The sequence below is a fragment of the Cephus cinctus genome, unplaced genomic scaffold, assembly GCF_000341935.2.
Source record: "Cephus cinctus unplaced genomic scaffold, Ccin1 Ccin1_scaffold0715, whole genome shotgun sequence".
NCBI lineage: Eukaryota > Metazoa > Arthropoda > Insecta > Hymenoptera > Cephidae > Cephus > Cephus cinctus.
The window spans coordinates 253,702-273,701 of NW_014333334.1; the positions used below are offsets into that span (position 1 = coordinate 253,702).

The following is a 20,000-nucleotide window of genomic DNA, read 5'->3' on the forward strand; positions in this document are numbered from 1 at the left end:
ACGATGCCGACGTAACGTGAATGAAGAAGCACTTGAATACCGACTAATTTTCATCCTTTGATCTTATCCGACTGCCGGAGTCAGGCTGCAGCATGGAATATGAGCTACGAGTTCTCTCTGACTCTAGACAACTCTTGGGACACTTGATACCTGACACAAGGGAAGATACAAATTTCTCTTTAATACCGTGATTACAGAAATTACAATACCTTGAAATCCACAAGACGCGATACCTTGGATTGGACGTGCGACAGTGCATCGATGGATTTCTAGTGGAGAGTGTAAAAAGTGAACTTTTGTAAAGAGTGAGGTTATGGCGGTGAGTGAAAGCTTTTCTCTAAAGGGTCGGCGGATTGTCAAACGAAGAGTGTTCTGGCGTGTCTGCTGAAGAAAGTGAGTGATTCTGGAATGCGGTATCCTGCACCAGGATACCGATAATAACGTGCCGCTATCTGTCGAGTCCTGGTGATGCCGCCTGTGCCTCCTGCTCGCGATATCTATTAAGTAATGATCGTGATAGTTAAGTGGAGAAAGAGTGAGAGTGCAGAGTATAGGAGGCCTTCTGGAACAAGGAACGATCCTGGGATGCTGCAGGTTCCAAGGATAAAACGGAAGAAAGTTGTATGGATAAAATTCTGCTCGGTAAGAAGTCTAACCTAACTTTTAATATGACGAGGTAGCCCTTTTTGAACAGTCTATACGGTGCATGGGTAGACTGAATTGTGAGTGTGGAATAAAAATATAAAAATACCGTTATAGGTTATGTCAAAAATTTTCCCAGGGATTGCTTTTTTTGTCGCACAGGAAGGAAATCCTTTTATGAGACAGGATCGTCAACCCTTCCAGTAATAATAACTACCCCTCTATAACCAGATGAGCCATTACACCAATGTATACCAGAGCCTACACAGCAATGAATGGGAAAGTTATGAATGAACGATCCTGGCTGCTACAAGGAATTCTTCAAAAATCTTAGAAACGGTAATTCGTTTATATACTATATAGGATACATGCAGGCGTAGAATATAGCGGAGATGAAAGACGGGACGAAGATGAGGACGTTGTCATCGTTCTCGCGAAAATAAATAAATCCACGTTAGGCTGTCTTGCGACGTTGCGCAGAACGTCTCACCTTCTGTTTTTACATCCGATTTTCATGACAGCCGTAGCCTGTCACGGTAGGGATAAACCGAGGAAAACCAGAGAGAAAAAATGGCCTACTTAACCGTACAAAATAATAATTAGGGGAGAGTGAGTCTCGGCGTTAACGAGAGATGGCGCGCGCACCTCGCGGCATTATACCAGCACGAGCTTAGCACGCGAACTCTTGTTTTTATTTCTTCTTGCGAGACAGAAAGGTTGAGACACGTTTTGAGAAAAACAACAATTCTTATGCCATTCCGCGAGTATATGGATGTTCGACATGATGGATTCTCGAGAATATATAAAAGAATGGGCTGTTCTCGAGAGATCATAAAAAGGTACATAAGAAACAAGAGTAGTATCTTTTTGGTGGCTACTAGTTAGTAAATACATAGCTACAAGAATTCTGGTCTATCCTATGGGAAAGAAGTTGTAAAAGAAAAGAGAGAGAGAGAGAAGCAGTGGACCACATATGCTCTTAGTCGTTTATTACGGTCCGATGAACATTAATGTTGCCACCTCGTATCTAAACTCTTCAGAAACTTCTCGAAAACTCGTAAAACTCGCTAGGAACACTCTTGTTATTGCATTTAACATGAAGTAACTAAGAAGCGCCTTGACTCGAGCGTTATTATACATCATTATTTTTATTCTTACCAGAGTCCTATCATGCTGGATGAAATTGAGTTTCATTGAATTATGCGAAACAGCATCGGAATCAGAAATGGCGGAATTTTTCGTCGTGAGTCAAAGCACGGTAAACGGTTAGACTTGATGGTATTACGGTGAGCAAGGAGAACCGATGAGAGAGAGAGAGAGAGAGAGAGAATGGGCCATGTGGTCTTCCACCAAGATATCAAATCATACCACGTACGCCGCGCCGCCACCTAAATATAGTTTATTGCGTTACCGAGTATTAATGGAGGCTTCCATACGTCAAACGCAGTACCCAAAGGTTACATTCTAATCCTAAAAATCGTTGAAGCAGATGAGAGGAACTTTGAAATTCCTTTGAGAAAATCCAAAGTCTCGTGCATCCTCCATAAAAGTGCCATACGACATGTGTACCGTACGTCACACACGTATCATTGCTATTGGTCGAAAGTCGCATCGACTGTCGTTATATCTTGCCAAACGGGGAACCTTTTATCTTTTTCTATTTTTTTTCTCCTATTATGAGAAATTAGTCAGCCAGTACTCATGGACATGGTCTGGCTCTCAGGGGCATGATTAAATACCAGTTATGTATCGAGTCAGGGACAGGAAGGAAGCAGTTATGGCAGGTGCTTCAGTGAACGTGGGTGGCGTGTGCTGGCCTCCTGGTTCCAGGGTGGGTCTGCTCTGTTCTGTTCATGGAGTTAATGTAAACACCTCGTCCGTACACGTGTCCTCTGTATATTATACGTATCGTACACACGCTCTGCTTACTATGGACCTGGTCTCGATCTTCATTCATGAAAGGATCAGGATTTTAAACTGTGGAAGAGACAGCGTATAAGAACAGAATGAATGGCCGAGGGAGAGTTTCGGGAGAAAAAAGAAAAGCGACAAAAGTACGAGGATGTTTCTATTGAAATATTTGGGGCTTATTCGGGGAGTCGAATGTTGGTGAGATTTTTTTTTTTCTAATTCGATGAGACAAAAAAGGGTACGGAAATAAGAGACCAATTTGTAGAGTGAAATCCCTTTGCTATCTCTCCAATACATACAGTATATTGATGTTAACTTCAAGGGAGATACTGCCGGCCGTGAAACGGCTACTTTTAACTGTCGGAATAATAAACAAACCCTTTTTGTTTCTAAAAGTCCACCGTATATACAGTGGCCCGTTGTTGGATAAATCATCCCTGATCTGGGTTAATAAAATTGTCGAGTATCATATTTCATCTATGGCGCCCGAGTGACTTACTATACAATATAGCTCTACCCTATATGTTACATATGTTACTCTATGCTACATAGAAAAAAACAAGGTCTTTGAAGCATACGAATTTTTATTTAATTCAATCGCGAATCTTCACCGATACAAGGAATTCACATTAAGATATTAATATATAGAGATTTCTGTTACTTGTGGCTATACTATATGTACCGAATGGGGCAATTAGAGTGAAAGAATCTGAAAACAGCGTCGACTTGACTTTAAGTTAAATTAGCTTAGAATCTTAAGTGGGTTTATCTCCCTTTTTCCCAGGGTAGCACCCGCGCTACTCGAGTGCCCTTGGCAAAAAGTCCGACCCCACTGTCGACCCCGTTACCATCAATATGCACTGCCGCTCCCGATTGGCCAGATCTTATATTAGAATAATGGGATAACAGTTACACCACCGCCAAAAAGAATTCTGATAAATTTGCTCTCCCCTTTTCAAAATGTTCCCAGACCTGGCGCTAATGTCACAGCGTTGAAACGCTTCGTTGCCAGGAAGCCGAAGAGGCGAATCTCTGGCGACGCCCTCCGCATCTCGGATTACACTTCTGTTCCCCATGGTGGGCGTCGCACTACGTCATGGGGATCTCTTACACGATATACAACACTCACTTTTATCCCTACTACACTACTATTGCTACTATTATGCTAAGCTCATACAGTCCTTACTATTTTATTTCTTATCTCGACTGGCCCCTTGTTGCACAGTACCTTTTTTAGAGCTCGTGATAAGAGTGATGTGTCCTGATCACTAGACACAATTCTCGATTATAACCCTTGCGATTATGTGGAATTGGACAAGGGTGCAATTTCAGGGATGAACATCCAAAGTCAATATAGCCATAGACTTTAAAAGTGGACAGAGGTTTTTTTTTTTAAATGTATTTTATAAAATTTGTACTCTTTCAGTGGTTATTTCCTGATAACATTAGTAGCTCGAATGGATTTGGCTGGCCCAGTTAGCTCAGGCTTGTCTGTTGGCAGTGACTGCCAATATTTCTGTCAACGACTTGGCAGCGGATAACTGTCAGCGAACCAGGACGCAAATGGGGGTACCAGCGAAGGGCATTTCGCTGGCTTTGACTTTTGGCTCTAGCTGCTTTGTTTCCAGAAGAAGGTCCGTCGGCTCCCAGGGTGGACCGGTGGAACTCAAGTTGCGATGGCGCCAGTAAGGCCGATCTCTCGATACGATTTACGAGTTCCATGCGTTCTCATACACCACGGTCCAGAGAGACGCAGACGCACAAATCCATGCACTCTGACGTAGGTAGACAACCTTTTGCGTCCTTCTCTTCATATGCAACCACTTGACTTTGGCCCTCTTCATATTTCACACTTATCCACCAGCAATTTCTTCCATTCTCTGACCGCTGCTCTGCATGACAATATGTTTTTTATTAATGATCGGACTATCGGAGACCGGATAAAATTAAAAATATAGATCTCATTAAATTTATTAGGTCATCTGATCTTGCCAATAAATACATTGATCTTTAGGTCACTCATGGTAGATCCCCATACTTGGTTTGCTTATATAAGGGACATGTGCTATTCTGCCATATGCCTTTTTTCCCTTTCATTTTCAAAAAGTTAAGTGGCGAATTGACCTGATACAGCTTAGACTATTTAGGAAGACAAATATTTATCTCAGTGTCATCGTCCCAGTAAGAGCTCCTCGAATTTTCCCTGAATTATTTAAGAAAATTAAAAAAAAAATAGTACAAGTGCCTCCTGCATTTCCATTGCTTCCCCTTTTCCTTTGGTATAGGATATTCAAGCTGTCCTCAGTACTAAATTCCCGTATAGTAGGATGTCCACGTGTGTACCAGATCATCGTTCCTTCCTGTCCAACTATATCGTCCCTGGATGACCCGTCGTATTGTCCGACACTCCGGTTACAGTTTATTAGGGTCAGGTCGTGCGAGACGCGTGCTCCTCCTGGAGGTTTTCTTCGGTGACACGAGAGGACAATGGTCAGGTCGCCAAGGGAGGTCGACGCCAAGACGTCCCTGACCTCCGTTAGCGCCAGGTCCATTGCGCCTGAAAGATGCAACAGGATTCTTATTACATATTCCTGGACACACGTATTCCGCATTGATAGCTGGACTTGATTCGATGCTGTTTATCGGCTTGTCGTTTCTCTAATGGACAATTTAGTGGGGTCTACTGGTGACGCAATTTTCGCGGGGGTAGAAAACAACAAGCCCCTCATAACTTCGTCCGTAATACTGGCCCTTGCAGATGTCACAGAAACCAGGGACAATAAGTGAAATCTATCCGTTTGTTCCTCGCTGCAGGACGTCCTGAGCATGTGCTAGCCAGACATCCGTAACATCCCTTTTGAATCGCTCTATAGCGATAGTCACTGAGAATTATATTAATAATGAGATGCATTCGGGGAACAAAACCGCATAACGTATCCAGGGATAGTTTTATGAGTAAATAAGGACGTTTCTCTATTTCAGATTTATTGCAGTAGGCGTATTACTCTATTTTATGGTTACTTTATAGGGATAATACTTTATATTCACATATATAGTACGGAGAGTTCAAGTATGCGTAACGTACTATACGAAAGAAGGAAGTGTTGGCGTTACGAGATTTACCTGTCGTGTCAGATTTATTATAATGTATTATAATAGAGTTGGAGACGTTTCTGAAGTTTCTAGCTACCTTTTCTGCGATTTCCCACGCAACAATATCTATTGATGTCCCCAGAGTGTCGTCTGCACGTGCGGCACCAGGAGGCGCGACCCTCGAACGACTCCATTCTGACTTTAATGATGTCATCAACGTTCCCACAAAGTTCAATTCACTTGGAATTATATTCTGGCTAATAGAAATTCATCTCTTAGTTCGTCCTGATCCGTCCAGCGATACGTGTGGCCAAAGCCAAGGAGCAGCATCCCTTTCGGTCCAGCGATGTAATTTTGACATTGGTTTTAAAAAGAGAATCTTTCCCGCGAAGAAGATTTCTTGTTAAGGTCATTTCCACGAGGATGAGTATCCATTACTTCCAAGGAGAGGACAGGCCACTCATTGTCGGCAGATCGACTTACTTAGCCGCGTCCCTCCTGTTGCCTCCTGGTGTCTTCATCCCTGTGGAAGACGTGTCACGAAGGGTCTAAATCCCAGTAGAGCCTAAGTAAACAGGGACACGGGCCAGTAACGCCAAGACTCTTCGTGGATTTCTTTTTTTATCCTCTTTTTCTCTCCTTCACTTTCTTCTACAACCCTTCTAAGGAGCTAAATGGAATAGATTACAAGAGACGCGGAGATGGCATCTACACACAGGATCACCTCAAGAGCTACATTGAAATACTTGAGAGAGGTCTTTTTAATCATTACATCACTGTTCCCCGGCTATTGGGATATATTAGCCACCTCTTCAAGAGTGGTACTTTAATTAATTATTATAAATTGTAATACCTTTCTCTATTAAAAATCTATAAATTCATTGTCCTACGCACGCATTAAGTTTTAATCGCTTCTCGCGTTCTATTAACAAATTACAGGCGACAACTTTGACGTATTATTTAAAATTAAATTTCGGCAGTTCATTATAGCTAAGATGTGTCCTCAAAGGCTTTGTTGTCGAAGCTCTTTCCCGCCGTAACATTGCTGTCTCTTTCGTGTAATTCCCTCTTTTCTCTACGGACTTTGGTGTCAAAGTTTTCTTGCTCACGCAATCCTTGTAATGCATACAGAGTATTGCTATTTGAATGGGTGGATCCCATGATGGAGATGTAGGGGTTCTCCTGGTTCCTGGGACACTCGATCTTGTCGACATAAAAATCTTTGTTGACATTTCTCAAAAAATTGTTGGCATAATCAGGACTGCTGCGTCCTGCGTCTGTACTTTCGGTAGTGTATATTTGTGATGCTGTCATTCTTGTGTCATTCCATGATTTGTACAAGGTATCGTCAGAGCCGTTGTTTTCGAAAGTCTTCCTGCTTCCTTGAGGAACTATGCCGCGATGCAGACTTCTCGTTAGAATGCGACTTAGAGTAATGAATGGCACCTCGAAGAAGAGGTGCAGGATTACTGCGAGAATTACGGATAGGACGAGATAGCCGAGAAAAGTATTTGTCTGAAAAGGATTTTGAAACTTTGAGCATTTTTAATTTCATGAAGTACCACACTATGGAAGATAATAATTATGACAATTACCCCGGTGAAGGTGGTGAAATTACTTGATATTCTGGTATTTCCTGAGTCATATAATATTATTATAAAATGACAGAGAAAAATACAGTACGTCAACTTGCTTAATGGTACCCAACCCCTCCATGATAAAAATTGATTGACAAAACCTTGAAAAAAAGAAATGTTTAATTGGAGTAAAGATTCCATTGATATTTTATTCGTTTCATTAAAGTCGCCTTAATTACCTCCGTAACCATGAACGCTGGTAAATATTATCCAAGCTACGAAAAGTGCAAATACGTGTCTATGTAATCCAGCGTAGAAACTGGCTTCAATTTTATTGTAAACGTAATCATACTTATACATATTGTATGGTCCAAAAACAACGGCAAGACCGGAAGCCATTCCGATTAACCAACCAGCGATCACATAGCGCTATAAGGAAAAGAAATTCATAAATATTATTTATACGAACTTTGAAAATGTATTCAATAAAATTAACATACGTTAGGAATGTTTAAGGATCGCGAACGAGTTTTACATAGTAAATATCCAAGTCCCAAACCCATGATATGAGGCCCAGCACGTGTGTATACGTTCTTATAAATTTTGACAAAGACTTTGGTGACGTCAAATAAGCTAAAGAGGAATAATGTCACATAAATAGATGCTACATCACTTTTACATTAATTAAAAAATTAAACTCACTCCATTGTATAGATCATGGTCCCAGGAAGTTCATAATAGTAAGTAATAAAGAATGGCACAAGTATCGATATCAATATGCCTGTACCGAGAATACTCCAGAAGAATATGCTTCTTTTGAATCTTAACATAGGATACAGAAAAATGGGTGACAGCCATACCAGTTGCATGTCCACAGAGAGATACCAGGATTGGTCAAGACACTGCAAAGTCCAATTGATAAAATATCTAAATTATCCAATTGTAATTTTACTTTAATAATCTTATTAGTTGTACCCATGCCTACCATTTGACCATCGATTACGTAATTATTCACATAGAGTAAATTTGTCCACCAATTCTTACGGCATGGCTCTGTACATGCGGCTATCCACTTATTCCAATAGGGTCCACTTCCAAGTTTGTAAAAAAGTGTCGCATAGAATCCAATCACCATTGCGTACGCTGGTGTAAGTCTGTGTAAAAGATATTCATACATTCTCATAATGTTTTTACACGTGCTTCGGTTATCATACATTATGAGTGTTTATGCATCTGCTTGACACTTTTTTCATAAATCACGAAATTTCAACAGGTGTAATACCACGTTAGCACGTGTTTCCAAAATTCACCTTATATATCGATGAACATAAAAGCTCAGTATATCGAATGTCTTATCAGGATTCTTCTGTTTCTTTGAGAAATTTGTATAAGCAAGCAATGTACCACTGAGAAGGAAAAAACTATCCGTAGCGACATTCCCATTGAATGCAAAAATACCGCGGAAGCTTCCAATCATCTAAAAGTAAAATAAATCATGAATTTTACATTAAATATTTGTCGACATATCCCTACTAAACTGTAAGTTCAGTAAGGGAATTATTTGATATCAAACGAGAATTCGATTATCGGTGCGGAAATCACTTATAATATATTAATCTGAGAAATTAATATTTCTTATCATTTATATAAGTCTTACTAAGAATGTCAGCGCTCAAGGGCGATAATGCTACGAACATCAATTTGCATCTCTCATCAATGCACTTTCAGCCTTGACAAGTGATCTTTGCATTTTTTTTTCTATAGATATTATGTTCTTCTCTATTCAATTCCCTCAAATCCCTTACCCAGAAAACTGATGTCAGGTTCAGCTTGGGATTGAATATCTGGTGGAAGTAGGTGTGTAAATATATGACCCAGCAGATGCTGAGGAACCTTATGCCATCAAGACAGGTTATGGAGTCTGCACGTCTGTTGGTGTTCAGAAGATTCTTGCCATTGGTGTAAATTGAAAATGATGTGAGGATGCTGTTTCTGCTGTCTGTAATCAAGTATCAGAAGAAGATACTCCAGGGATGCTGTATGTGATATAATTGATTTACGTATATGGCGTATGTATGCTCTATTTAATCAGAGTACTCTTCTAAATCTATGTAAATGCCTTTTACCTTTACGTGTTTTGCTTTGATGCCTAATTTTTATCACGTCGTAGGTTGTGCTCGTGATTACGATTACCAGGAAGATACCCAGGATGGATCTGTAAAAGGACTACCAATGAGACAATAATAGGTGCATCTTTACTTTTTAGATATAAAATATTTTTTTTCTTACATATAAGCAACGTCCCACTGATCTAACAATCTCTTATCAGTATTTAAGGTGTGACAAGAATGCTCATCCACCGATACCATCATCTCTATCCGATCTTTGACCCTTAAAGGATCAAGGGCTAGATTCAACGCAGCTGATATCTCAGAATAATTACAGGTAGACGGCACGCACCACAACCATTCGAATATCATAGGTCTTTTCAATATCGCGTTTGGCATACCCTAATAATTATTTATTTTCCAGATATGAATGTATGTTAAATATAGTTTCTTGAATATATACGAACCGAAGCCACTGCGGCATTATTAAAAAGATCTCTAGCATCAAGATCATCCACAGACACTGGATTTTCCGGAAATTTAAATTGTACAGTAACGCTGCAGGCTTGTCCAATGAAGTCATATCCGGTCTCCACGCTAAGACACTCGTCATAATTACCAAGCTGCTTGATATTTCCAGTAATCACACCAGGAGATAGTTTTGCCGAGGAATCGAACACTGAAATATAAAGAAATAAAATGAAATCAAAGAATATGAAAGGGAATGATAAACAGACTGAATGTTCCCTAGTCAAAAAGATGTGAGTAAAACAATCAAGCCGTAGCCTTGACTCGCTGTAGTTGGTGCGCTCAAATGATTCAAGTGTCCCAGGGAAAGATAATCGTAATTGGGAATCCAAAATGGCACTCGTGGGTGGCTCTTACGAGGGATCATATCAGGGAAGATGCAAATGCACTTCTCACAAAGTGTATCCAGTCCCACGCTTGGACCTTGACGGAGTTACCATAACGGTTATCACTATTACAATACAATTGTTATCACAGCTGATTAAAACTATATCTACACCCATTGCTGAGCATTACTGCTATGCAATATATAATAAATAATTTGATGTATTCAAAGGCTGATTATAATTTGAAATGAAGTGCTGTGAAATCGAAAAAGATAAGGATAACTGTGCACGAAAAATTAAATCCATTGTTATTTTTCTACTTTTGTTATTGATTATATACTTTATCAGTATTTTCCCAATAATTTTTAACATTTTTATTGCCCGACGCCAGACTCTTATCTAAAGACCGTACTTCTAGGTTAGATACGGAATAGATACTAAATTGTGGATATCAAGATTTATCTGAGATCCTGATATTGCATAATGATTATACTACGGTTCCTTTAATGATAAATGATGATTTGTAATCTAGTGTCAATGACATTTAATCGAAGAGGCACTAATGAATCCTCAATAAATATCAGCATGATAAAATTGAATATTGCTTAACACTTTGCCGGCCGCTGTCACGTATACGTGACTTTTTTTTTGCCAACCGTTATCCGCCGCTATCACGTACTCGTGACTTTTCTTTCTCCAGCGGTGATGCTTAATTTCCATGTTTGTGTAGGGAGATAGATTGTTGCAGAGCAATGTTTGACAAACAGGGAACTGTGGTTTCAATTGTTTTCCCCTCCCAATTTACCAGATTGTGTTTTATTGAATTCTTTAAATACTTTGCCGGCCACATCGAAGCGGGTGCTTGTTCGATTAGTTTGACACTGTCTTTCGCTGCCTCCGAATAAAAGTAAAGTAAAGTGCAGCTTGTAAAGTCTGCACTTCTGCAAAGAAAAGAAGTTCAACCGCATATACATATGTGTTCTTCGTGTAACATTCCTCTGCATGTAGGAAAATGCTTTAAAATTTATCACACAAAAAAAGAATATGGATCCTAAGGGTTAAATTTTTTAAGTAAAATGTTTAAGTAATAATTTAAAAATATAAGTTTATACAATAAAAATGTTGTAACAGTTACCTTAATGCCTTCTCTAATAATAATTACATTGCAACTACTTATGTTACGAACGATTGCATAAATACCACCGTTGGAGAGCAGTAGAACTTGCGAGATTCATCTCGCCGGCGGCAGCGCAACGGCGACTCGAGAAATGTGCGGCCGGCAAAGTGTTAAGTTGCATCTCCATCACCATAAACACTGCTTTTTGCTTCTCGATTCCACAGTACATTTAAATGCTGATACAGAATTTCCTGTTTGTATTCCGTAGCACGTGAGGAAGTCTTAGAAATATATTTTATGTTTTCATGTTTCACGTATCTTATGTCTGAAGATTTTCCATGTGATTATCACTACAGCAATGTAATTCATATGGTATGCTCAATCAATCTCTATGATGTATATGCATATACTGACAGTAATGCAATCTCTCTTATTTCCCTTAAATGTTGCAGCACTGCGTTTATTATTGGAATCGAGCAATTGAATGCTGTATGGCACTGATGATGTATCGCCATTGTTAATATATAATCTGAACGAGAAGTCATTGTTAACATAAAAATCGAACATCAGCCGATTGACTTTCGATGACGCCAGTCAATTTCTGAGACACAAGGACGGTCATCGGCATCATTGTTACTCCTTACTGACTCAGTTAGACCTCCTACGACGCATATAAACCGACTATGCGTGTAATTGCGTCACGCACTATTATTCTCTTCGGTGACAATTACCAACTATAGGTTTATGTTTATCTTAGGTGCAAAAATAACATGCACATTTGTTCACCTATTCGGAATTAACTCATCATCCACAATTTGAGCGACCATTTTATTCTTTTACGGTAGACAATTTTTTACCATTCGTATTACCAATAATATGTGAAAGAGATGCTCATGTCCAGGAATTTGTGGTCTAATTCTCTGAGCATATCAAAAATATTCCTTAGATAAACGTTCTTAATCGTTAAACGTGTGCGTTATGAACATGAAGGGGTACGTTTGCTCAACTAGCAATAATTGATTTGATATGATAAATCCAAGTATAACGGTATTTACATTTTTAAACTCAAAAATGAACTAAGCACAACAGGTGATTTAGACCAATTATATTCTTGGGCAGCAATTTTTTAAATTGCTAATATGTAATTGAAATATTGCGTTAACTGGAGATATGAGATATTTTCTGACAAAAATCCTTACTATAAATACCATTTGTTAGATCATAACATACTTTGCAATGCCCATGGTGAATATTGCTCCAGTGCTCCGAGGTAAAGTGCACTATCCTGTAGACACTTCGCTGAGGCATTTTTCACCGGAGCAAAAGGTTTTCCCAGGACATTAAGAAGCGTCACTTCTGGTCTGACGGCAGCAGAAATTTTCATCAGCAAAAATCCCAGGGTGAAATTTAACCAATACATCCTCGTTGCTACTTCTTTCATCTACTATATATACATATATCGTATTTTATAATGGTATATTGCTTAAGCTTTGTTTCAAACTGAAAATAAGATGCAAAAAATGTTCACCACGCTAATAATCTTCCTTCGGCATACCGTTAGGTACAATTCTAATGAGAACTGAACTGTTCATGGTAGCAATCGCTGGGTCGCTTATATATTGCACGAATCGTGAATATGACGGGGGTAGATATTTCCGTAAGCACCGACAACGTAGAATTGCGCCGCGAGTAGATACTCGCGTAGATACTTATCTCGCGAGTATCGCGAGTAGATACTTATTCGTGAGTAGACTCGCAATAAGATGATAAGATAAGATGATAAGTGATAAGATTATCACTCTGGTCGGTTTTTCGTTAATTAGCACTTTTATTTATCTCTTTCTCCCTTATATGTATATAATATTTCTCTGTCTATTATTGTAATTAATTTTAGTTATATTCCACTCATTCATAAGTTCCCACGATGTAGTTATCAGAACTTTTAATAAATCTGTAGCACCCATACAATCGGATCTATTTGTTTAATAGATATCGTTTCAATGTTTTTTATGGTGTGGATGTTGATTCGCTATCCGTAGTAGATTATTACTGAAAAGGACAAACCATAATATTTTATTTTGATCTTTAGTTAAAAAAATAATTATTAGAAATATATCATTTCTAGTGTTTACGATAATTGATCATTGACCAGAAGTGGAAATTGCAAACGGTAGGTCGTCAAAACGAAAGTCTGAGGCTCATATTCGACACGATGCAAGCTACTTTCCCGCGGAAGATGTATGTCTATATGCATATGTGTCTCAGGTGGCGGTAAGTCACCTGTCCCTTAGGAATGCGAGAAACTTGCAGGTTTCATCGCATTCCTTAATATATATTTTATTATTTATTATGGTGAAGCATTACAGCAATTTTAAAAACTTGGTAAGATTATACGTTTTATAATCATTGATGATCTGGTCTAATTTTGTAGTAACACGATAACTCTACTTGTTTTTCAATTATTTAATTGTTGGAAAAAGTTTACTGACATTCCAGGATTCTGGGTGGAGATTTATATGTGATTGTGATATAATTCTATTAGATGCTGTATTTAATATATTGCATTTTTTTATTTATTTGTGAATATATAAGATACAAGATACTCTAAGATGTCAAACAAGGTTTATGCTAACCAAGGAATGCTGGTTTTGTATATAGTGCATATTTCATAAGCCGTCTATGCCTGTAAAGTATACTGTATAGAATTGTATATATACCTAGACATGGGGTGATAATTATATACGTGATTAATAAATGTTTAACAAAATGAAATAATATCGTGACACTGTCAGTAAAAGTGTACATAATACCTTCAGCTTAATTATTCTGTCATACATATAGGTATGTCACAGAGAACCAATATAAAACCAAAAATTATAATATATGGACTTCATTGTTAAATTAATGAAAATATCCATTTGATTGCGTACCTAATTTCTGTGATTGCATAAAACAAATCAATCTTATAGCCTATATATTATTTGACTATCCAATTTCTTCTATTATTTTTTGGACATCTTGCCAGACTTTATTAACATATCGTGATGCATCTACCTTATACACAAGTCCTAACTTCTCATAATATTGAATAATAGGCATTGTCATAGTCACATAAGTCTGATGCCTCTTTCGAAGACATTCCTCATTATCGTCAGTTCTTCCACTGCCAGCCTGACCTCGGGCTAAGCAGCGCTGTGTACATATTTGCTCATTGCAATCCAGGAACAAAACACCTTTAACAGTTGCCTTATCAGACATTGTCTGTAAATAGAAATATGATACATAAGTAATGTAAACAATTATTCTAAACTTTTAGAGAACTAAAACGATGTACCTTCTTCCATCCTTCGACATTATCCTGATTCCTAGGAAATCCATCGATGAGGAATTTAGAAGACCTATCCTTGGACTCTTGCATGGCACGATCCAGGAGGTTGCATGTTATCTCAACAGGTACTATGGTACCATTTACAATGTGGTTTTCAATCAAATCCCCAAATTCTGAGCCAGGTCTCTCACGTTCCTCTCTTAGAAGATCACCGGCTGATAGATGAACATAACCAAATTTTTTGACTATCTTTTTGCATATAGTGCCCTTGCCGGCCCCAGGTCCTCCGAGGACGAAAACTACCTCTGGCTTTTGCATAGCAGACATTGCGAGACTCCGCAGTCCCAAAGCAAAACGGTTAATCATAAAGAGTCTACAACTAGCGAATCAAACTCAACTGCCACGTCATGAGGGATGACAGGTTCTACCAATCCTGAAGCCACATTCAGTCAGTTATCACGTTCGCTGTACTTCTTTTTTAAAGATTAGATTAGAATTTACTAACAATTCTAATAATATCAACGACTGCGTAACAATGAAATATATTACTGGACAATGCTATTGTTTTTTTCGTATTTCGTAAGATATTGTCTATTAGGTATGTTTTCAAATTTCTAATGAATCGAATCAACAAGGAAAATTTTACATTAGACGACCTTATTCAAATATTTTGTGTTTAACATGATTTTTCCTGAATTTGTATAAAAATTCAGTTTATTATCAGGTCTCTGCCGGTAATACCTAATATCAGACGCTTCTATTTACAAGGAAAGCCGTAATAATGTTTCGTTCCTATTATGATTTTTTAATATTACAGAATCTTCGTTTGTAATCAAATCGATTGCAATATGTGTTTGCTGTAAAAAAATTATCTTAAAAAATTTTGATTGAGAAAAGTTAATTCAAATAGCCACGCTTGTGGTAGGTAATTTGATTAACCTTGAATTCAAGTGTGTGATAGATTTTAACACATACATACATATGTAGCGCGAGGTGTGCGATAGCACGTTGGAAGTAACCTTTAGAATATCGATTTAAGTAATTATGTAATAAATAAGATTTATGTGTAACTAATTCTCATTATGCCTTGTAGATAGCAGGTAATTATCTTTTTTATGCAAATATCTTCCTGCAATGTCATGTCCTTAGTACTAATACATATGACTGAATAAAGTGGTTGATAGGGTTAGATTTTAATGGGTTTCAATGAATCATAATCTTCATTTAACGATTGATAGGATTTAGTTAATTATGTAGATTATGCTTTGATGAATAAATAATTCTAATGTATCATTTAATATTGCAGTTCTTTAACTAAAACATGCTGGTGATAAAGAGATCCCAGCAGTTCTCTGGCTTAACCCGACTGCTTCGGTCATCAATAAATTCTAGTCAGAAGCAGTGGAAGTTATATCCCAATGATTCTTGGATTTGTGCAAGGCTGTATAACTGTTCTGATGTAAATAGGAAGTTACAATGTAAAAAACAAAATAAGCAGCCTGGTCCTGCTAAATCTGTATTTACTGTAAAAAATCTCTTAGTTCCTACTACGATAGGAAAAGTTGAGTACAGAAAGTATTTAAGTATTGCTGCTACTATTGTGAACAAATCTCCAAAAAAAGTGCAACCATATATAAAGCTTATGCGGATAGACAAACCAATCGGTAAGTCTGCTTAACTTTTTATACAAATTTTGGTCATACGGTGCTTTAATCTCCGCAGGTTCGTGGTTATTATATTGGCCCTGTGGTTGGAGTATAGCACTAGCTGCACCAGCGGGTGCTATACCCGATTTACATTTACTGGCTCTCTTTGGCTTAGGTGCATTTGTGATGCGTGGTGCTGGATGTACAATAAATGACATGTGGGACAAGGACATTGATGGAAAGGTAATTAATTAATAACTGTCCTTCACAATAATATCTTCATACCAAATATTAGTTGAAGACTTAATGCTAGGTCGCAAGAACAAAAGACAGGCCTTTAGTCACTGGACAGGTATCGCAGTTTCAAGCATTGGTTTTTCTTGGGAGTCAGTTAACTGTAGGACTTCTTGTTCTATTGCAACTCAATTGGTACAGTATTATACTTGGAGCCAGTTCATTAGGTATTGTTTAAATTAATAGTTCAATATCATACTTTTTCGGGCAATTTTTTTCATATACTTACTACTAAATTTATTTTAGGATTAGTTATAATTTATCCTCTTATGAAGAGAGTAACGTATTGGCCGCAATTCATATTGGGAATGACTTTTAATTGGGGCGCACTCTTAGGCTGGTCTGCAGTACATGGTACTTGTAACTGGTCAGTTTGTTTACCATTATATGTAGCTGGTATATGCTGGACAATCTTATATGATACAATATATGCCCATCAGGTAATAATAGCTAATGCATATAACATTACCACTGATCTTGAAAAAGTTAATATAAAAATACGTATGCATTATTTATTTCAGGACAAGGTAGACGACCTTTTACTCGGAATTAAGTCAACTGCTTTAAAATTTGGTGATAAAACCAAACTGTACTTGTCTGGTTTTGGCGCGACTATGATATCTAGTCTTGTAGGAGTCGGATTAGCAGTAGAACAAACATGGCCGTATTATGGAGCAGTAGGAATTGTCGCCAGTCATCTTGCCAATCAAGTAAGTTGCCTAATGTTTTTACAAAAGAGGGAGGCTTTATTATACTAATAAAAATTTACAGATATACACATTAAATGTTGACAATCCTACTGACTGTGCCAACAAATTTATTTCAAATCACAAAGTCGGTATGATATTATTTGCTGGTATAGTTCTTGGAAATTTAGCGAAGAATTCGCTAGAGAAAGATGAAAAAGATGAGGGTAATCAATTAGTTAAGCATAAACCTAAGAGAAATGTTAGTATATTAGCAGAAACTAATAGAAGTCAAATATCGTCATTTAGTAGTAGTTAGGGCGGTGCCATTTTAGATTAAAAAATTCTTCCTAAATCCTAACAATTTTAAAGTATATTTATTTTAATTCTACTTTCGCGAAAATCGTTGGAGATTGTTTACATCTTTTGGGTGCCATGTATCCGTGCATGCTTCTAGGACTCACTGGTAGTGAACCAAAGACTCGTAAGTGTCGTATGTATATTGAAGTTCTAGGTACAATGATGAGGAGGAATATTCAATTTGATCTTCATGTACAATAAGCTAATAATAAATAAAAGAGGATTATGACAAATTCAATTTATCATATAGTAAATGTTTTATTTCAGTATAAAGTAGACGTCAGCTTAGTACATATATATTAGGAGTATAAAGACTATGTTATTTCTTTTGAGCTTGTAGAATTTTTATTTGCTTCACTGTCACGTGTTATTTTATTCTCTCTGCTACTTGTAAGACTCTCAGGATCCCTTTTCCTTTTTAAACTCTGCTTCAATAGTTCCTCTGAAGTATTGCTAAATATATTATCCTTGTCAGCTTTGTTTTGTCGTTCTAGTATGAAGGATTCATAAGCCTCTTGCGTTAACCAGGATTCTTTCATTGCTTCTAGAAGTTTTAAGTTTGGTAGCGCAATTGCCAAGTATCCACCCTTGTGTGGTGGCTCGAGCAGGGCCTCTGGATGTTCTAACAGTAATTCATTCACTTCTACTAATTTACCAGTTATACAACACTTAATCATATATGCTTCTCCATTGTAACATGATATGGAACATATATTAGAACTTGGCTGTAAAGGCTGGGCACCATGTTTACCTTTACCAGATACTTTATTTGAGGCTCTATCTAGTTTATCACTGACTTTAAAACTTATGCTCTTAATCTTTTTATTTTCCTCTAATACAGTATGAGTTGGAGCTAATGAAATCATACAAATTCGATTACTATGTACTCTGATACAAATGTCATCTCTTGGTCTTTGTACATCCACACAATAAAATGGAGTAAAATAGCGGTCTGTAACGCTTGGTAAAGTCCCATCAAATTGTGCTCCTTGTAACATTGTTGAAACATCTGTATCAGGGAAGACAGTAGGATCCTCATTGTTATCATCAATGATACCATTGCCAGTAATTTTTACCATTAAAGTACTTTCATTTGTTTCCTTCATAGTGTTTGAATTTTCATTAGCATTATTTGGATCCAATTGTATTGTAGTATTTTCACTTTCTACAGTATTAGTTATTTCAATACTTCTAGCTACAGGTTCTAACACAGTGTTCGACATTTTGGATATTATTCTTGCGACTGTTCAGGCTCTGGATTAATATGTTTTCTAGAATAATGTTCACGAGATTTTCTGATATTACGTAGCTGCTGTATTTTTCTCTGAAAAGATATATCACACGAGTCAACCAATTTATTTAAGATATAACCCTCTACGCTCTTCATGATTAAAAATATTGTTTACCTGATCCTTCAAGCATTGTTGAAACTGTTTAAAATGATCACCACAATATCCAAAAAATCTTCCAATCTGATGCTAAAAAGAGGGAACAACAAGGAATAACGTGTTAGGTTGTTCCGCTCTTATATGGAGCATTTAGTATCCTGGTGTTACCTCGCGTTCGCATTCTTCAAACTCAAAGAAGTCACCATTGCACGCAGAATTGTGTAGAGCCAATCTCCTGGCCATTGTCTAAATTTCCACACTGATTACACTCTGTTAGAAATTATGCAACCCCAAATAAGAATTTAACCTCTGCCGCCACGGTATCTTTTAACAATCGCGAGAAGTGAGTTACGTATTAGAAAATAAAAAGTAGTAATTGTATCACCAATCTAAAAAAATTGTTTTATATTTGAAATTTCTCCATATTTCATCCTAACATATCAAACACTAGGCTAACAATAAGTAAGTTTGAAGAACAGTTTTTTTTTCTATGGAATTAAATAAAAGTTTCCCAGGTAAGACTTGAATTGAGTACCCCGTCAATTTTTAAGCAGTACCTAGGAATTCACAGTAATACATAGTCTTCTAAGTACTGTGTGTTAATTGCGTAATTGGGAATAATACTGTAGGTAGTCTTAAATTCAAAAAACAACGATGAAGCAGGGAAAGACCTTTGCAAAAAGAACAGGTAAATCGGATTCTTGTTAAAGGCGGGACTGTTAGTTTCAAATATGTTTGGAAGAGACACTTGACCGGGACGTGCCGGCACACGGTTCTATCATTGTCAATTTATCTAAGGACGCGTCGTCATAATTACTTTTCGTAAATCTAAAATCATTGTCCAGTGAATGTTAATGTATGTAGTTAAATATTATTACTCGCGTTTTGAATACGTGCTGGAATTGCATAAACTAATTTTGGATATCTAGTGGATTTTCTTTTATGTGCAACGGCTGCCTGTCCTGCTAGTTGGCAACTTCATTGTGGATTGTGATT

At 37.4% G+C, this 20,000-nt stretch overlaps 5 protein-coding genes and 1 long non-coding RNA gene across 14 annotated transcripts; 2 read left to right on the forward strand and 4 right to left on the reverse strand.

Annotated features, from left to right (window-relative positions):
- The first annotated feature begins 519 nt into the window (after positions 1 to 519).
- On the forward strand, positions 520 to 9,112 carry LOC107270288. Its single transcript, XR_001538288.2, has 3 exons — positions 520 to 642; positions 805 to 981; positions 8,988 to 9,112. It is a non-coding gene; the product is annotated as an uncharacterized LOC107270288 (long non-coding RNA).
- On the reverse strand, positions 3,121 to 5,870 carry LOC112494735. 3 transcript variants are annotated; one of them, XM_025087645.1, is made up of 3 exons: positions 5,744 to 5,870; positions 4,793 to 5,110; positions 3,121 to 4,440 (listed from the first exon to the last, which is right to left on the reverse strand). In XM_025087645.1, exons 1-3 carry the CDS (start codon positions 5,838 to 5,840, stop codon positions 4,394 to 4,396), a joined length of 462 nt encoding a protein of 153 aa, XP_024943413.1. In that variant the 5' UTR covers positions 5,841 to 5,870; the 3' UTR covers positions 3,121 to 4,393. The 3 variants fall into 3 exon arrangements, with proteins under 3 accessions (XP_024943413.1, XP_024943414.1, XP_024943412.1); XM_025087646.1 differs by having other exon boundaries at positions 3,121 to 4,445; XM_025087644.1 differs by lacking the exon at positions 3,121 to 4,440 and having other exon boundaries at positions 4,474 to 5,110.
- On the reverse strand, positions 5,526 to 13,141 carry LOC107270277 (nose resistant to fluoxetine protein 6). Of its 3 annotated transcripts, none has more exons than XM_015745143.2 (13): positions 12,831 to 13,141; positions 12,533 to 12,743; positions 9,799 to 10,010; positions 9,513 to 9,733; positions 9,350 to 9,438; positions 9,029 to 9,222; positions 8,534 to 8,700; positions 8,209 to 8,377; positions 7,926 to 8,125; positions 7,724 to 7,856; positions 7,463 to 7,652; positions 7,242 to 7,384; positions 5,672 to 7,161 (listed from the first exon to the last, which is right to left on the reverse strand). In XM_015745143.2, exons 2-13 carry the CDS (start codon positions 12,741 to 12,743, stop codon positions 6,637 to 6,639), a joined length of 2,454 nt encoding a protein of 817 aa, XP_015600629.1. In that variant the 5' UTR covers positions 12,831 to 13,141; the 3' UTR covers positions 5,672 to 6,636. The 3 variants fall into 3 exon arrangements, with proteins under 3 accessions (XP_024943408.1, XP_015600629.1, XP_015600628.1); XM_015745142.2 differs by having other exon boundaries at positions 12,533 to 12,746; XM_025087640.1 differs by lacking the exons at positions 12,533 to 12,743; positions 12,831 to 13,141 and adding an exon at positions 10,217 to 11,250 and having other exon boundaries at positions 5,526 to 7,161.
- Positions 13,142 to 13,283: 142 nt separating this feature from the next.
- Positions 13,284 to 15,071, reverse strand: LOC107270285 (UMP-CMP kinase). 2 transcript variants are annotated; one of them, XM_015745159.2, is made up of 3 exons: positions 14,637 to 15,071; positions 14,357 to 14,563; positions 13,284 to 13,351 (listed from the first exon to the last, which is right to left on the reverse strand). In XM_015745159.2, exons 1-3 carry the CDS (start codon positions 14,994 to 14,996, stop codon positions 13,349 to 13,351), a joined length of 570 nt encoding a protein of 189 aa, XP_015600645.1. In that variant the 5' UTR covers positions 14,997 to 15,071; the 3' UTR covers positions 13,284 to 13,348. The 2 variants fall into 2 exon arrangements, with proteins under 2 accessions (XP_015600645.1, XP_015600644.1); XM_015745158.1 differs by lacking the exon at positions 13,284 to 13,351 and having other exon boundaries at positions 13,851 to 14,563.
- Positions 15,072 to 15,109: 38 nt separating this feature from the next.
- Positions 15,110 to 17,854, forward strand: LOC107270279 (4-hydroxybenzoate polyprenyltransferase, mitochondrial). 4 transcript variants are annotated; one of them, XM_015745146.2, is made up of 7 exons: positions 15,110 to 15,228; positions 15,937 to 16,294; positions 16,353 to 16,519; positions 16,590 to 16,737; positions 16,817 to 17,010; positions 17,092 to 17,280; positions 17,342 to 17,854. In XM_015745146.2, the coding sequence occupies exons 2-7, from the start codon at positions 15,952 to 15,954 to the stop codon at positions 17,573 to 17,575; spliced, it is 1,275 nt and encodes a 424-aa protein (XP_015600632.1). In that variant the 5' UTR covers positions 15,110 to 15,228; positions 15,937 to 15,951; the 3' UTR covers positions 17,576 to 17,854. The 4 variants fall into 4 exon arrangements, with proteins under 4 accessions (XP_015600632.1, XP_015600633.1, XP_015600631.1 ...); XM_015745147.2 differs by lacking the exon at positions 15,110 to 15,228 and adding an exon at positions 15,534 to 15,551; XM_015745145.2 differs by lacking the exon at positions 15,110 to 15,228 and adding an exon at positions 15,584 to 15,730.
- On the reverse strand, positions 17,855 to 19,671 carry LOC107270282 (protein Simiate). The gene is made up of 3 exons (XM_015745153.2): positions 19,173 to 19,671; positions 19,023 to 19,094; positions 17,855 to 18,940 (listed from the first exon to the last, which is right to left on the reverse strand). Exon 3 carries the CDS (start codon positions 18,837 to 18,839, stop codon positions 17,931 to 17,933), a length of 909 nt encoding a protein of 302 aa, XP_015600639.1. The 5' UTR covers positions 18,840 to 18,940; positions 19,023 to 19,094; positions 19,173 to 19,671; the 3' UTR covers positions 17,855 to 17,930.
- Between the last annotated feature and the right edge of the window lie 329 nt (positions 19,672 to 20,000).